General features: G+C 43.2%; 1 protein-coding gene across 2 annotated transcripts; it reads left to right on the plus strand.

Annotated features, from left to right (window-relative positions):
• The first annotated feature begins 22 nt into the window (after nucleotides 1-22).
• KIN (Kin17 DNA and RNA binding protein) lies at nucleotides 23-17,957 on the plus strand. Of its 2 annotated transcripts, none has more exons than XM_042792651.1 (13): nucleotides 23-182; nucleotides 3,931-4,025; nucleotides 4,898-4,941; nucleotides 5,066-5,188; nucleotides 6,121-6,302; nucleotides 7,721-7,769; nucleotides 8,084-8,141; nucleotides 11,661-11,784; nucleotides 12,267-12,317; nucleotides 13,005-13,073; nucleotides 14,160-14,259; nucleotides 16,103-16,203; nucleotides 17,679-17,957. In XM_042792651.1, the coding sequence occupies exons 1-13, from the start codon at nucleotides 69-71 to the stop codon at nucleotides 17,739-17,741; spliced, it is 1,173 nt and encodes a 390-aa protein (XP_042648585.1). In that variant the 5' UTR covers nucleotides 23-68; the 3' UTR covers nucleotides 17,742-17,957. The 2 variants fall into 2 exon arrangements, with proteins under 2 accessions (XP_042648585.1, XP_042648586.1); XM_042792652.1 differs by having other exon boundaries at nucleotides 11,664-11,784.
• The last annotated feature ends 304 nt before the right edge of the window (nucleotides 17,958-18,261 follow it).

Raw genomic sequence — 18,261 nt, forward strand, 5'->3', positions numbered from 1 at the left:
GTCAGGCGGGCGGCTGCTTCCGGTAAGGGAAGGCGGGGAGAGGGGGTTCGAGGGTCAGCGCAGCAGCCATGGGGAAATCGGATTTTCTCAGCCCCAAGGCTATCGCCAACCGCATCAAGTCGAAAGGGTTGCAGAAGCTGCGCTGGTACTGTCAGATGTGCCAGAAGCAGTGTCGCGATGAGGTAAAGTCATCCCGGCGGCCTTTCCTGGGGGAGGGGGGGTGGTGGCGATCCTCCGTGAGGAGACGCAGGGGGCTCCGACTCTCCTGGTAGCGACCTCCGATCTCCTTGGAGGGGGGGGCAGTTCTCTTGGGGTGTCACATCGCCTCGGTTGGCGTCCTCAATCCCCTTGGCGGGGGTGTGTGTGTGTGAGGGGGTCTGTGGGGTGTGTGTGTGTGTCTGTGTGCGTGTGCGTGTGTGTGTGTGTGATCTCTCTTGTAAGCCTCCCCCGTGCCACCAAAGGGGACACGGGAAGGGGTGATGTGTGTCCAATCGCCCTTCTAGGGGTCCCTAATCCTCTTGTGGGGGCTGCGATTCACTTGGGGCGTGACTCACTCGTGTCACTCGTGACTTTCTTATAGTGTTCTCCAGTCCCTTTGTGAGGTGGGTACAGGGCTGCCTCAAACTCCGCTTATAAGTGTCCCTAGTCTCCTTGTGGGGTCTCTGATCCCATCTGTGTGGTGTGATCCTTCTGGGGATCATCCTGGCCTCACTTGATGGGAGCAAAGGGAGCCTTGACTCTCCATAGGGGAGCACTGGAGAAGGCCCTTATTCTCCTTTGGGGGTCAGTCCCTCTTGGGTCCACAGTCCCAATCCACTGTGGGAGAAGTCCTCCTCCACTTTGGAGTAAGCGTGTTGGCCCTGACCCATCTTTGGGAAAGTTGAATACCCTGCAGAGTGACCGATCAACCTAGGGTGACAGGGAGCCCAGGGTGGCCCCAGACCCCCTGGAGATGTGATTCTGTCATACACACCTTGAGGTCATGATGAGGTTAAGAGTTGGGTGGTTCCCACCTGCCTTAGAGGGGAGTTGAGGGTAGCCATGATTTCCCTTGGGGACAGAGCAGGTGTGGTGACATGCCCAAGGGGTTGCACATCACTGATCACTGTGAGGCCTCTTTTCATAAAATTAGAGAATAGTTTGGGTTCAAAGCGACCATTAAAGGTCACCTAGTCCAACCCCTATGCAATGAGCAGGAACATCTTCCACTAGATCAGGCTGCTCAGGGCTCTGTCCAACCTGACCATGAATGTTTCCAGGGATGGGGCATCTGCAGCCCCTCTAGGCAACTTGTTCCAGTGTTTCATCATCCTTATCATAAAATATTTCTTCCTTATATCTAGTCTGAATCAACCCTCTTTTAGTTTAAAGCCATTACCCCTTGTCCTATGATAATATGCCCTGCTAAAAAGTCTGTCCCCATCTTTCGTATAAGCCCCCTTTAAGTACTGGAAGATTGCAATAAGATCTTCCGAGAGCCTTCTGCAGGCTGAACAACCCAGCTCTCTCAGACTGTCCTCATATGAGAGGTGCTCCAGCCCCCTGGTCTGTAGGGGTACTACAGGCCAGTCAGTCTCACCTCTGTGCCCAGCAAGATCATGGAGCAGATCCTGCTGGAAACTGCTAGTGCACATGGAAAATAAGGAAGTGATTGGTGACAGCCTCCATGGCTTCACTAAGAGCAAATCGTGCCTGACAAATTTGATGGCCGTCTATAGAGGGGTTACAGTGTTGGTGGATAAGGGAAGAGCAACTGATGTCATCTAGCTGGACTCATGCAAAGCATTTGGCACTGTCCCATATGACATCCTTGTCTCTAAATTGGAGAGACATGGATTTGACAGATGGAACAATCAGTGGATAAGAAATTGGCTAGATGATCACATGCAGAGAGTTACAGGCAATGGCTTGATGTCCAAGTGGAGAGTGGTGACAAGTGCTGTTTCTCAGGGGTCGGTGTTGGGACCGGCGCTGTTTAACATCTTTGTTGGAGACGTGGACAGTGGGATCGATGCACCCTCAGCGAGTTCACTGACGATAAGAAGTTGTGTGGTGCTGTGACACCCTGGAGGGCAGGGATGCCATCCAGAGGGACCTGGACAGGCTGGAGAGGTGGGCCCAGGCAAACCTCATAGAGTTCAACAAGGCCAAGTGCAAGGTCCTGCCCATGGGTCAGGGTAATCCCAAACACAAGTCCAGGCTGGGCGAGGAGTGGCTGGAGAGCAGCCCTGCAGAGAAGGACTTGGGGGTATTGGTGGATGGAAAACTGCCCGTGAGCCAGCACCGTGCGCTCGCAGCCCAGAAAACTACCTGTGCCCTGGGCTGCAGCCAGAGCAGGGGGGGCAGCAGGGCCAGGGAGGGGATTCTCCCCTTCTGCTCTGCTCTGGGGAGACCCCCCTGCAGTGCTGGGGCCAGCTCGGGGGCCCCCAACAGCAGAAGGACACGGAGCTGCTCGAGCGGGGCCAGAGGAGGCCACGAAGATGCTGGGGGGGCTGGAGCAGCTCCCCTGGGAGGCCGGGCTGAGAGAGTTGGGGGGGTTCAGCCTGGAGAAGAGAAGGCTCCGGGGAGACCTTCGAGCAGCCTCCCATTGCTTAAAGGGGGTACAGGAAAGGTGGGGAGGGACTTTTTAAAAGGGTATGTAGTGATAGGATGAAGGGTAACAGCTTTCAACTGAAAGTGGGTAGATTTATATTAGATATAAGGGAGAAATTCTTCCCTTTGAGGGTGGTGAGGCACTGGCACAGGGTCCCCAGAGCAGCTGTGGCTGCCCCCTCCCTGGAAGGGTTCAAGGCCAGGTTGGACAGGACTGGGAGCACCCTGGGCTGGGAATAGGTGTCTCTGCTCGTGGCAGGGGGGTTGGGACTGGATGGTCTTTAAGGTCCCTTCCAACCCAAACCATCCTATGATTCTGTGATTTCTGTGATTCTCCTCAGGACCCACTCCAACAGTTCCATGTTTTTCTTGTACTGATGTCTCTTCTGATTCTGGCTCAGTTTTTTCCTTTCTTCTCCTGTAATGAAGAGATCCTTTTTTTCTCAGTCTTGACCGTCTTCCTTTCACTTGTCTATTCACTTGGACCCAGATGCCTGTGGTCTGTGAGTGTTGTCTTCTTCCTGATTTCCACCAGTGTTGTGTTCCAAAAGTACCTCCACTTGGACTAACTGCTTTTAGTTTTCCATTCTCCATGAATAGCATCTTTAATATGTGCCTTAGAGAAGAGAAATAAAGCATTCTGTGGATGTTTTATTGTATTGTTCTTTAGCTATTTCTGCCCCTGTTTCCCTTTTGCCCAAGAAGCTCAAATCGTATTCTCTTCCAGTGACTACAAGCAACAAAACCTCACTGTTTTAGAACCAGATCTTTTTGTAAGGGGCGGTGAGGCTCCTATGGAATGAAATTTGCTGTAGATGTAATCATCCTGTAATGAAGGAAGATTATATTAGACAAAAATAGGTGTGGCCAAACACATGTCTTGGTGCTTTTCCAGGAGCTCTCTTGACTTCAGCCCTATCTATGCCAGAGGTGGTCAAACCATCACAGTCCATAGCTTGGGTGCTCCCAGGACAATATCCCCCTCATTACACACTTGGTGTTGGTCAGGCAGGGAGCCAGCAGGTATTTTCAGTGCTCTCACACAAGCACCTGGATGGGTTCCGGGTGGACCTGGGTGGTGCCATGTCTGTCCTGTTCCACAAGGGACAGAGAGGACTGCTGGAATGTCCTGGCTCATAACACCTTTCACAGTTTGTCTGGAGGGTCTTGTCCTCGGGAAGAGTTTTGTTTCTAGCTTGCCTGGTAGGCTATGACTGAGTTAAGGTGTTTTCTGTAGAGCCTACAGGAGATTTCACTTATTATTTTTAATACTCTTCAGCTGTGTGACTGTTGCAAATTGAGACAAGGACAGACAAAATATTTCTTTTTATTTTACAGAATGGCTTCAAATGTCATTGCATGTCTGAGTCCCACCAGAGGCAATTGCTGCTGGCTTCTGAAAATCCTCAGCAATTCATGGATTACTTTTCTGAGTAAGTTTGCTATATACGCTTACCCAAATCTTCACTCCTGTATCAGCACAGCCATATCTGTAAGACCCAGTCATGTCCCACTAAGGACACTTTATTGTGATATATTTTAGTGTCAGCTCTTTTTTTAATGCCAGTTTGAAAATGTAGGCAATGTCACTTTTGAATGCAGGTATGAGGTTTCAGAGAGCCATGATATTTAATCAAATTTGACCGTTTTATGCCATGTTTGAGTTCCATTTTAGATTGGTTTATATTACAAAGTATGTCACTGTTCTGCCCCGGCTAAGTGACTGCCACACACGCAGAGTTACAGGCAGCAAAAAGAATCATTACAGAGAGATAACAAGGCAGGGGTGTGACTAACATCCCACAGTTCCCCCAGTCCTTTGTCCAGCCGACCTGCGTGACAGCTGGGTTGACTGGAGCTGTCTTCGGCACGAATCTGAAGCGAGGCTTTTTACTCAAGCCTATGAATTAGCAGTGAGATGAGTGATCAGTCTACCCCATCTACCACTGCTGCCCTTTGTCCTGCCCCGGGTTTTGTGTCAGTCAACCTGGGAAGGTACCTGGTAATGAAATACCAGCAATTAGTGGGAAGTGTTTAGATTTCATTCTTTCCATTTTATCCCTTTGAAAGGGTATTATCCTTCTGAAGATTTAACTTGTGTGTGCATGTACCATATTGTGTTTCTTTGTGCACGTGTACTGCATTTAATTCTACTTTACTGAAAAAGGGAAATCAGTGTCTGAATTTTGCTCAGTTCAAAACAATACTCATGTTTACATTGCAGATATTTAATTGTTAATGACAATAGAAAATTACTGTGTAATTGTTAACATTTTACTAAAATACTTTCTTTTTATCCCCTAAGGGAATTCCGAAATGATTTCTTAGAACTGCTCAGAAGGCGATTTGGTAAATATTTTACTGTTTGCTTGCTTATTTATTTTTAATGTCTTATTAGTTCTGTGCAATAAGTTTTTGTTGCTTTCTCCTAGGTTCCATACTTACATTTAATAATAATAATTCTGTATTTCAGGAACTAAGAGAGTCCACAATAATATTGTGTACAATGAATATATCAGTCATCGAGAACACATCCACATGAATGCCACACAGTGGGAGACACTGACTGATTTTACTAAATGGCTGGGGAGAGAAGGTAAATGGACTTGCTCAGGGTTGGGAAGTTTTAAAATTATTGGGTAATTGCATTGCTGATAAGTGATCAGTAAACATTTATGCAAGTTCTCCCGTTTCCTTTTTATTTCTTCCTTCCCCTCCTGTATATATATTAACAGATGTCCAAATATATTTCTATGCTAACCATTAGGAATTTGCTTATGAAAAATGTCAGAAGCCTGGGATAAATGCATCCATCATGAACCTTTCCTCATTTCACTTGTTGGTCTGTATTTACTGGAGATACTGCTAAATTCTAAATCAACTTCCAACAGTTGCAATTTGAAAATTAAAAACTATGATAGAACATTTCTTATGACTACAGAATCCTTCCCTTTTTAATGTGACAAGTAGCAAGCAGTTGTTTTCATTCCTGGCCTAGTGAAAACGTTAAGGCTTGAGATCTGTAATTTTGTGTTCAGTGGGAGGAAGAGAGATTAAGTGGCACTACAGTATGACAGAAAGTTTACTTTGGCTCTGACTGCCCGGGTCCTTCAGGATACATTCATGAGTTTGAAAAGTCACTAGTGAGAGCTAGTAACAATAGTGCAGCACAGTAAAGTTTCCTCTAGTATGATGCTATTAGTGTGTATTGTTTATATATGTAAGTTTTCCTTGTTAAAACGGTGGGAAGGAAACATTTTATTCAGTAAGGAAAGTATTATAAAACACTCCACTTTATTATGTACTTTGGCCTATTTCCAAATAGAACCAGCTAGCTGAAGGGCAGAAACAGATACTAAAGATAATTCAAAGTCAATTTTACCAGGCCAGTAAGGGGTACACTGTCTCTGGCAAAGTATCTGCATTGTTATAGTGAACATGGACTGTGAAAATGATCTTGATGTTTTCTTTGTCCCTTGCTTGCTTTTGTGAGTATTAATCTTACTTTATCTTGCATTGACTTTTTAGGTCTTTGCAAGGTTGATGAGACTCCAAAAGGCTGGTATATTCAATATATTGATAGGGACCCAGAGACTATTCGCAGGCAACAAGAACAAGAGAGGAAGAAGAAACAAGATCTTGATGATGAAGAAAAAACAGCTAAATTCATTGAACAACAAGTTAGAAGAGGTTTGGAGGGGAAAGAACTGGTGAGAAAAATTACACTGTATGTCAGCCTTCAGCTCAAAACTCCTCTTGGTTAAATCAGTGGTGAATTCGATGCTGCTGGGATCCTCGCACTGGTATTTCCTTTTCAGTCAGTTAGAGGGTGATGAGTAAGCTTCATGCTTCAGATTACAAACTCATTACCAGCTCTAACTGAGGAACAGTGGGCATATTTAGCTGCACTGCTGTTCTTTTCTAAGCCACAAGGAATAGCCTTCTCCAGATATTTCTGATAGCAGCCTTAACTAACTTGTTTCTGTTGAAACTGCATCTTGTTATGTTTCCTTGACTAGCCAACTTGCTGATGGTTTTTACAACTGATGGACATCAAGATCCTCTATGAAATCGCAATTTCAAAAATAAGATAAATAAAAGAAAGGAGAGTTTCAGCTCCTTTTAGATTTTATATGATTTTGAAATCTAGTAGAATTGTGCCCTGTGGCCCTAGTATCTGACCTTGACCATTTCAGACTTTGATTTAGTCTTCATCCATACTTGAATCACACCATCTGTTGCTTATGTTCTAAATTTTCTGCTATACAGTTATCTTAGATTATAACCTGCTCTGGAGAAAAGCTTGGAGTTACTTTGTACCTGGTTTGCTTTAGTACTAAAGGAGTAATAATTACTGCTCTTCAAGTGATTAGTGACTTAAAAATCACTCTTGAATTTAGGAAGAGAGAGTAAACAGTACAATAACCAGCATGACTTGTCTTTATTTATGGTATTTCACAATTTTTAGGGCTGCATATAACAAGTACCTTGTACAGTAGGGAGGCTGAGATAACCAAGGGGAGCTGACATAATCAAATCTGCGTAGTGAAAAGTTTCATTTTGATAGTGCTGGTATGGTATTTGAGATGTGTTTATTTGACATCATTCCATGACCTCCATGCACGTTGCTGCCTGGGACAGGTACCTCCTATTTGATCCTGAGTATTGATAGGTACATTTAAATGCTGTAGTGAACAATTATCTTTTTCTTAATTTAAAACTAATTGAAATTTAAATGGTCTGAGCCTTCGGTGCTAAAAATTTGGAAAAATTCCAGGATTTCCTTCTTCGAGTTATCAGTCTGTCCAGAAACCAGTCTAATCATCCCGGTTCAAATAGAGAAAACTGTTCCAGTAAGGCCACTTTCCTTTCATGCTGGAAGCAAGCAAGTTTAGACAGCATCTCTGTAGAGAGTGTTAATTAGAGAGTTTTGCACAGGAGCCCGTAATGAGATAATGTTTTCAATTTATAATCTTCTTATGAATCAAGCCAGGTTGAATATTACAGTTACTTGTAATAATCTCACAGTAGTCTGTAAAACTGAGCTAATCAATGATCACCAAAAAAATGATGTCTTAGCTCAGTTTTCTGCTTGACTCTTGAAATGTGTTTTGTGTTTTTTTGGCAGGAAAAGCCAGTCTATACTGAACTGAACAGAGAAAATGAAGAAGAAAAAGGTAATCAGATTTTGATACATGTAATTTTCTAGAACCTACTGAAGCTGATGTTGTGATTAAAACAAGATGAGCGCTGAGGCCTGCTCGGTGCTTCATAAAGTGCTTTGAGATAAAGAGCACTGGAATGTGGAAATACAGAATATTCTTTCTTATAATGCTTAAACTGATTTATTTTAAAAGCTGAACCAAAACATAGATTAGTAAATATTATTAAATTTATGATCTTTTCCATTTGCAGATTTTTAAAATTTTAACATCCTTCAATGCAGTTATATTTAAAGATAGAAATAGAGTAACGTCTTTTTATTTTTTAGTTACATTTAATTTAAACAAAGGAGCAAGTACTTCAATAGCAGCATCTTCTAAAACAAGGTGAGAAAAGAATTAAAGGGCAATGCTTACTGTTGCAACACACTTATATGACAATGATATTTGTATGGGTAGGAAGATATATCTTGTTCTGAAATATTTGGAGTCTAGTATCTCACCCTGTCACGTTATTCAGGAGGGGATACTAGGTGACTTCATGCTTCCTTTTGTATTTAAAATGAATGAATAGGTATATCTTAAGTGGGTGCTGTGAGGAGGCTTCTTGAATTCATTATGGTTCATGGCAGATGCCCATAAAGTAATAGGCAGTTACAGGTTCCTCTGAGAGGATACTGTTATGTGAAAGGGTGGATAAGGGATCCAGTCAAAGCATTTGAAGTGAATGCCGTCTAGTGCCAGCTGCCTTCTATGAATGGGTATCCATGACTTGTTAATTTTGGTTCCTAAAAGGTTTGATTGTCTTGTCTAATTGGAGGTAATACCTTCTCTGATCATCATTTAAGAAGCTGAATCTACCTGATGTAAATCTTTCTAAAGCTCATGAATTTAATTGTCATCATATAACCATGAGCAACACAGGACAAAAGAGATCAATAATGCAAGCAGTACTGACTTAAATCAGTCTGTGAAACTGTTTGATGAGCAGTACATCTTTTCATGTGAGGCAATATTGTAATTAAATGTATTGCAGGTAAAACGAAAGCTTTCCTCTCATCACAAGCTCAGCTCTTAGATAAGGTATCTGATGGGAGGTATGCCAGGCAGAAAATGAAACAATAAAGTAGTTCTTTGCAATAATAGATACAGATTTCAGGCTTTGAGGAAAACTTGTAAATTATCCCTAAGCATTGAGTTGTGCTTAAGATGAGTCTGAAACTTAATTCAGACGCTCACTTGAATAGTTTCAGTCAGGAACACTCAAGCTACTTGCTAACATTTGGCTGAATGTGAAATCATATATCAAGTAGTCTATTTTTTTCATAGCATATGAGAGATACTTGTCTGTAAACTCTATAATGGTGGTGTAGCAGCAAAATTAGGATACCCATTTCGTGCTAAAATGACAGCAGTGGTTTATATGTCAGTGGTGATACAGGCATCACTTCATATATGGAAAGGGCTTCCCTGTGTCAACATAAAGGTGTGTTCTGCTGCTGTTGGCTGTTACTGAGGATCATCTGGGTTCAACCTGGTGTCCAGTACCCCAGCACGGCACGCAGTAGGACATCCTGGCTTCCCACCTTCTGTGCTCACAGCACAAGCTACAGAGACCTGGCACTTGTATTTCCTGTGCAGGGTACAGAAATAGGAGCAGATCGTAGGCTGTGGATGGTAGAGTTTTGAGGGCGTGGGGATATTGGTGGTTGGGCACAGAGATGGAGTTGGAGCCTTGCTGAGGAGGGCAGTGAGAGGGGAGGTGTACTTTCCCTTGAACGTCCATGTGGCTGACAGGAAGCTGGGAGTCACCGCTGCTGTTGCGGGCACGGCTTCTGGTGCTGACTGCCCTTCAGCAAACTGGGAGCCTTGGGCTTGCTTCTTTTCCTCAATAACTTGCATCCTCAAATCCCTGCTTAACGCACTCAGTGGACAAGTAAGATTAGAATTGCTTCTAGTTAAGGAATGAGCAGAAGCTACTATCCAGGTCACTGACTCCTGTCTGCAGTACTGCAAGTGTACCAGCGTACAGTCCTGTCTGCACACAGATCAGCCTCCATTGTACACAGTTAGGGTCTCCCCAGCCCTATAATCCCAAGGGAAGATCCTTCAAAACCTCTTTGCTCTGATGGATAGGACCTTGTCTGTAATTTCCCAGGTAAATGTAGTCATGGCCAGTTTATACCAGTTGCTCTCACATTGGTATGGGCATCTAACATAAATAGTTCTTTTTCTTCCTGATGTTTGCTTTCTCAGACAGTGTATTTGCAGAGAACAGTTTTAGCCTCTCAGCCTTCACTGTGTTGTACAAGCAGGCCTGCATTGTGCTGGCCTCATCTCCTTGTTCCCCTGATCTGCTGAATATCCCTTCCTTGTCCTTGTTCCAGTTTTAACTAATCTTGAACAGGGGAACTGATCAAATTTGTGCATGCTGCAAATGAAACATCACCATGGCTTATACAAGGCACTAATGCTTGTCTGTCTTGATGCTTCCTAGGATTGCATTTGACTCTTTCATGACTGGTCCACACTGGTAGCTGTCATCTGTGATTATAGCCAGACCCCTTTCTGCTTTTGTTGTTCTTAAACAGCTCCCAGTAGATAGAAGGTAATCAGAGTAAACTTTTCCAAAATATGTGAGCTTGCATAATGTGTTGTTGAATTCTGTGGTTTTTTAAGACCTGGTTTTCAAGACAAACCAGTCCCTTCTACTGTCCAGTTCTTTTTTGTGTCTTCCATATAGATGACGCACCCAAACAGTGTTGGTGGTCTCCTGCTCTTTGTCCAAGAGTCCTTAATGAATATATTAAATAAGTTTTGTTTTAGTATTGACACCCAGGAATCCCTTAGTAACCTCACAGCTAGGTATGTTTTTCTTTTTACAGGAAGTATAGGCACTGCAGTTGTTCTGTTTGGATTGTATGTTACCCTTTATGAGATGTTATTTTAAGTACTTGCTATTTGATTTACAATTTAATGTGCTATTTCTTAACTCTGCTACGGAGATTATCCAGACTTCTTCTAAAATACAATTTTTCTCTCAATTTTGCTTCCACTGCCATTTCTGTATCTTCATTCCCATTACATATCTTCCCTTTGCTAGTATATCCAACATCCTTACCCCAGGCAGAACATATGATGTGATGTAAGGCCATACTAATTCTACCTTACTGTCCACCTCACAGCATCCTTCTTTATCTTTCTGGATGAGAGAATACCTACATTTTTTTACTGCATTCAAATGTTTTTTATTAAAATGTCTTAACTCAAGCTGCTTTTAGGCAGTTCTCACTTTACCTAGATGTTCCCTGATCCCTCAGATGTAACTTTTTGTGCTGATTGCACTTTTCTTTCGTAACTCATAGGCTGTTTGCCTACTTTGAATATGATTGTGAAGATGGTGTTTATGTACTTGATGTGGTAGCCTTTTCTACAGAGGCCCATGTGTTTTCTCCCTCTGACAGATAGGTTAAGTATCTCTGTCTGGAAGGAATTCTAGATTTCCACTATGGTTGAGAGTTGCTCTATCCAGGTGGCTTCTCTAAAGCCACAAGTTTGTCCTTTTGAATTTGAAAACTGTGTTTACAGACCTGCTTTTGTCTTCCCCATTGAACTCAAGTCCCCGATCAACTCTTTGCTTTTGACCTGGTGAACTGTTAGGCTGTTTTCATTCTGCTGGACTGCTAGCAGCAAATGTCAGTGGATATGGAGTTTACACCTCAAGGAGATCTATTCTAGCTGCCAAATGCAGTTCTAGAGAAGGAGACATGCAGGGTCTGGAAGGTGACTTGCACAACTGAAATTAAATAGATCGGCAGGCCTTTTTGCACAACCAGTTCTTCAAATGCATCTTGGTAGAAGAAACAATGTAAGCTCTGCTGTGAAAACACCATCTTACTCTTCCAGCAGTGTCCTCGGACCAAATGCACTGAAGGTGGTGGAAGGGGCAGTTAAAAGAAAAGAACCAGCTCATAGCTCTGGTCAGTCCAAAGAGAAAAAGAAGAAATCTGCACTGGATGAGATTATGGAGGTAATCATGCAGGATCTGTGTCTTTGTAACACCATGCCTTTGGCGATGTCCACTTTACCAGGGTGTCGCTTTGAAGTGACCTCAGACCTTCAGTTCATGGGGAATTCAGGCTCTCATATCTTACCAGGCAAAATGATTTCACTTCCCCATTAAAACTGGTTTCTGCTATTATTCTGTACCTATTCTCCAGACGACTGAGATGTTGGAAGTAAAGCAATACAGATTTTGGAAGAGAAGGAAATATCTAGAAACACTTGGCAAAAAACAAATACAAATCTCCATCATTTTATCATGGATTCCTGGATCTCATCAGATTGATTTTTATGCAGCAAACACACACTGACTTACCCTTATTTAGCTTTTTTGTTTGTGATTTTATTCCCAACTTGATGTGGGCATAGAGAATTGGTTCAGCTATTGAAAGACACGGGAAGGCTGCAGTAAAAAGAGGAAGTAAATGGTCATTATTTGTTGTTCTGTAGCTTGAAGAGGAGAAGAAAAGAACATCTAGAAGAGACTACTGGTTGCAGCCTGTAAGTGTCTTAAAAATTATTATTATACCAAATACTACCAGTTGTGCATCTCTAAAGCTGCTATTGATTTGTGTAAAGATCCAAAAGCAGATTCCACACTAAATTCACTCTTATTTTCCAAGCTGCCAAATGTGAAATATTACAGTATCTGGGAGGAATTTCTCTTCTGGTTGAGTATGATCTGCAGTTTGAAGCATCATATGCCTGATCTCAGATAGGGTAGAATTCTCTAATTAAAGAGTTGGTACTGTGAGTCTCTACAGATCATGTTTCAATGATGATATTACTTACAACCCTCTTCTTTCTAAGTAGTAGTTGACTCGCACAGCGATGTGGAAGTCAACATCAGCCTTTGAGCTGCGAGACCCCATCTCAGCTTCTACTTTTTGACTGGAGTTCTAGATCAAGGAGTCCTGCCCTTGACCCATTGTGGACTGTCACATTATATCCTGAATTCAAGTGCAACTGTAATTGTAAAACAATAAAAAAGTCTTGAGAGATGCTGCTTTGAGGAAACAATATGAGAATAAAGACAAACTCCTGAAAGCTGAGTCTTTACTATTGTTACTTCCTGTGTTGTGCAGTCTGTGGTTGGAATCAGTGACCTGAATGTGCGATTAGTTTAGATTGTGTAGTTGTTTTTATATTTTGGCATTTATTTTTTTTTTCTCCTTTCAAATCTTGCAGGAAATCGTTGTAAAAATTGTAACAAAAAAGCTTGGAGAGAAGTATCACAAGAAGAAGGCAGTTGTTAAGGTAAAGTGAGCAAGGGGAAGCATGTGGCACTGGTGTGGCTTTTCAGGTATCAGATGACTTCTGAAATTTTGTTTCATTGTGCAAGTTGTTCAGCCTTGAGTCAACACTGACAGGGGATGAAACATCACCTTAACTGTATTGAGACTTGATCGGGGCAGGGGGTGAGTCTCTGAATTGGTTTATTGTCATTCACTCAGTGATTCTTTTTTAAGCACTGTTTTGACCTGCATATTTCATCCCTATTAACACTTACATCTTGGAGAATAGTCACTTTGTCAATGTGATATGACCAAGAACGGTGCAATTGTGTTTTAATCTCAGACTACTCAGTTTTACACTGATACTTAAGCAGCAGGCTGCCTTTGAACAAGATCCCATTGGCATACAAAATCTTCAGCCTGTAAGCCTTGCTCTGTTGTTTGGAAGTGCTTACTTTTAGCCACTGCCAGTGAAATGATGTTCTACTAGGTAGTCCATGGCTCAACCGTCTCTGGCAAGAGTGCTAAAAACGACACCCAGGACCATTTTGAATGATTGACAAAGAGTATGGAGCTCAAAATCACAGCTTTTTTTGATAGGCATCTGGAGGGTTTATGAGTCCCAGCTCCTGTCTTCCATTGAGCTCTGAAAATGAGAGGTTGAACATGGTTTATGTGAGGCACAAAGATAATCACTGATGTTTTGCTTCATTGAGAGGTGGTTTCCCAGTTGTCACTGTGTGGCTTCCAGCCATCTTAGCCTCCCATGGGCGAAAGTAGCTTCTAATTTACTCTCCATCTTTGAGATAATAGCTAAGATAGATGACCCAAAGGTTGACAAAACCTTCAGACAAGTCTGACAAAATTAGTGGTCAATTAGACCAGTCATTGGTGTTCAAGAGGAGGCCTTTTAATCTAGCGTTAACTTCAGAGTGGAGCCAGTCAGCAGCTTGTGCAGGCTGGATACCTTTAGGACAGCTCAAAAGTCCTTGCTGCTTTTGAAAATGTAGAAGTGCAGACTCATGATCCTGAGTTTGTTAATTTTGAAATGTAAATATAGCAAAATATTTTTTTTATTTTTCTGATTGGCCTCTGCCTTTCACAACAGGAAGTGATTGACAAATATACAGCAGTTGTGAAGATGATTGATTCTGGAGACAAACTGAAGCTTGATCAGACTCATCTGGAAACTGTAATACCTGCACCAGGTACGGCTGTTTTGCTCATATTTCAGCTTAGCTGTCACTGCAAAACTTAAGTTTCAATTCTTTTAAACTATAATTTATCCACTTGAAAGTACCATAACAAGAGCCATCTTGCTCTTGGGATAGCATTTCATAGCTACTCTGATCATTTACCAAATATCCTCTGGTTACTTTCTAGGGATTTATTACATTGCTTCTGCTTTGAGTCTTCACAGTCCCTTCTCTTAAGAATTAGATTCTTTTCTGAGAAGACATGTGCTTTAGGAATCAGTTTGTTCGACGAGATGAAAACATCTCTCTTTAGCTGCCCAGAAGTGTTTCTGGGAGCCCTACAGAGCTCTTGGTCATGTTTATTCTATATCTTCCCTCCAAAATCATACCTTAAGTAACTGTGGACACTTGTCAAAACTTACTTACTTTGTCTCCTGTTTGATTCGCTGGTGTCTCTTTGGCCATACACACTAATGTTTGTGTGTAGCATCTGATCAGTATTTCAGGGAACAGACAGAGTAGCAGTGAGCAGAACAATGTCAGTGTAGGAGGGAAAAGGGATTCACAGAATCTTCAGCAGACCTGCTGCATTCTGTATTTCTGCAGCTGGTGAAGAGCTGGCTGATGGTGTCTGTGAGTGCTCTTTAGCATAATGGTACTTGTAGGTGAGCTCTGCCCACCCTTGCACTGGGATTCATGTCCTGAGGTACTGCCTGTGTGAGATAGAAGGCAAAGAGAAGGTACACTGAGCCTTTAGCATAGGGAATGGGATGTGGGAGAAAGAGCTTTGGTTTCTTCCTCTAAAGCCTTGACAGCCTGCGGAGGTGGGCATGTGCAAACCTCATAGAGTTCAACAAGGCCAAGTACAGGATCCTGCCCATGGGCTGCAGCAATCCCAAGCACAAATCCAGGCTGGTCAAGGAGTGGATGGAGAGCAGTCCTGAGGAGAAGGATTTGGGGATATGAGCAGACATAAAACTGCCTGTGAGCCAGCCCCGTGCGCTCGCAGCCCAGAACCCACCCGTGCCCTGGGCTGCAGCCAGAGCAGGGGGGGCAGCAGGGCCAGGGAGGGGATTCTCCCCTTCTGCTCCGCTCTGGGGAGACCCCCCTGCAGTGCTGGGGCCAGCTCGGGGGCCCCCAACAGCAGAAGGACCCGGAGCTGCTCGAGCGCGGCCAGAGGAGGCCACGGAGATGCTGGGGGGGCTGGAGCAGCTCCCCTGGGAGGCCGGGCTGAGAGAGTTGGGGGGGTTCAGCCTGGAGAAGAGAAGGCTCCGGGGAGCCCTTCGAGTGGCCTCCCAGGGCTTAAAGGGGGGACAGGAGAGGGGGGGGGGGGGACTCTGGATCGGGGGGTGGGGGGTAGGGTGAGGGGTAACTGTTTTAAACTGAGAGAGGGGAGATTTAGATGAGATGTAAGGCAGAAATTGTTCCCTGTGCGGGGGGTGAGACCCCGGCACAGGGTGCCCAGAGCAGCTGTGGCTGCCCCCTCCCTGGAAGGGTTCAAGGCCAGGTTGGACGGGGCTGGGAGCCCCCTGGGCTGGGGGAAGGGGGCCCTGCTCGTGGCAGGGGGGTTGGGACTGGATGGTCTCTAAGGTCCCTTCCAACCCAAACCATTCTGTGACTCTGTCATTCTTTCCCTGCTATAGTTTCAGTGGTTTCTGCCCAGAGTATCAGCGTAGCCTGGAGCAGTAAACTTGGGTGTGTTTGGAAAGGGGCAGGCCGTACGGCAAAGCTGGGCGCTGCTTCCTGGAGCTGCTTGGAGAAACCTGTCGTTCAGCTGTCAGTGGAGTTGAACACAACTCCATCAAAAGAAGCTGGGAGCCTCGTTGTGTAACTGGTTTCCTATTTCTCATTTCAGGCAAGAAAGTGATGGTATTAAATGGTGGTTACAGGGGGAATGAAGGCATCTTGGAATCAATCAATGAAAAGAGGTTTTCAGCCACAATAATTATCGACTCTGTAAGTATCAAACACTGCAAGATCTTGTTTGCATAGGATGCCTTTCACCTGTACATTGGAGAGGTTTCACAAAGAAAGATGGTTTCATTAATCCTGTTTTACAGGTGGGATTTATAGTGTGCAAAGTGCTGTGGTCACCCCCTGCCTGTTCCCAACCAGTAGGAAAACAGCCACATATTCCCTTTTGCAGACTAATGCTCTGCTATTTGCCTTTAAAAAGATGCCAGGATGCTGAATTTAGCAGTTTTGAACTTGAAAGAGACTTGCAAAATATTTTATATGTTTATTTTGAACGTGGCTGTTGTTGTACTATTTTTTGGGAAGGTGAAAACTCTGAAATATTCAAGGAGGTGATTTTTCTTTTTCCTGCCTTTTCCAGACTGAACGTGGGGCTTTATGTGCTTATCTGTTGTCTTGTTCATGGTTAACAATTATGGTGGGTTTTTTTGTTGTGGGGCTTGTTTACTTTTTAATGTATCACCTTTCTCTGGGCTGAAATTAGGCTGTGTCATCATGTCTGTTTGTGTGGCTACCTCTTTGCTCTCCTCTGCAAAACCAATCTTTAAACTCACTGATACAGCAGAGACGATATTGTCTCAAAGTCAAATTTCTTAAAAACAGCTTGCTGGAGAGAGACCCTGTTAGCATCCCATTCAAAGAAGGGCTGCAGAAATTCAGCCCATATTGGATTCTGGAGAATTTGCTTGAGAAGAGCCTGGGCAGATGTCCTAACCACAGAAGGAGCTTTGGTTGGAGCTAACGATCATGATAGTGTTGGCCTTGAAAAGCAAGGGTAGTTTTTCTCAAGTTCTGGTGCTTGTAGGTGTTAAGATTTCCCCTTCCTGCATGAACTCTGAGTCTATAAATTAAAAATGGGTGAAACTACTGCTGGAAACCAGTGAAGTCTGTGAGAATTTTCTTATTGATTGTAGGGTGACCAGAATTTTTATATACATGAAGCTTGCATTCAAACTTAAATATTTTGCTACTTACAAGTTCACAGTGAATTAATTCAAAACAGCTGCTTATGTTTGCCCCAAAATTTCAAGGACTTTAACTAACACAAAAAGTGTCCTGAAAGTGAGATTCCTGGGGCAGTTGAGGCCCTGGCATCCTCTGGTCAGGTTGAAAATAACAAAACAGAAACTACTGTATCATAAGCAAATCCCAAACCTGCAGTTTTTTGGATGTATTCTGCTACGCATCCCCTGTACAGCCTCCTGGGTGCAGCTATATGTGGCTCTTGGACCGAGCACTTAACCAGAAAAGTGCTTTTACTGTGTGCAGCGCTGAGTAAAAACACTAATGCCTGTGATTTCCAGTGCTATTTGCTTGGGTTGTGCTTCTTGAAAAATGTCTAAATGTGGTGAGATTTCATGTAGCCCCTTTAGCTATCTTACTTTAAGCCCCTATTGGGAATTCAACAAGCAAACAAGTTTGTATTTAGATCTTATTTCTACTATGTTATTCTCCAGGGACCTTTAAAAGGACGCCGAGTTGAAGACATCCAGTATGAAGATATTTCTAAACTCGCCTGAGGCATTAATCGTGGTTCAGAGAAGATTTTAGTTCCCCAAAACATCTTTCTGGAATCTTGCAGGCAGACACAAGACTCTACCATGTCAGGGTTTTAATTGTGTGTGTGTATGTATTTATAATGTATATAATAAATTAACCACAAACAAACTGGATTTATGTAAAGATCACCATGGATTTGTTACATGAAGTGTTTGTGGAAATCTTATCAGTGGAAATATTTCATCTGATTCTATATCAAAGTTATAATATTTGGTTCAATTTTCTTTTGTAAAATATAACAGATAGCTGCAAGGTGGAGTATTTTATTTACTGAAGTATGTTAGCAGTTCTGTAAGAGAGAGAATTACCTACAGGATAGCTGCTTGAAGCAGGCAATTGTGTGTCAGTGCCAGTGGAGTCTAAACAACACACTTCTTGATCTGCAGCCAAAACTGAGTTCTGGCTGCAGGAACAAGGGAAGGGATTAAGAGAGTAGCAGGAAGGTAACAGTGCTGCACGGGATTATTTTCCTGAATGTTG

This window comes from Tyto alba, unplaced genomic scaffold, assembly GCF_018691265.1.
Source record: "Tyto alba isolate M040663 unplaced genomic scaffold, T.alba_DEE_v4.0 Super-Scaffold_2, whole genome shotgun sequence".
In the NCBI taxonomy this organism is placed as follows: Eukaryota; Metazoa; Chordata; class Aves; order Strigiformes; family Tytonidae; genus Tyto; species Tyto alba.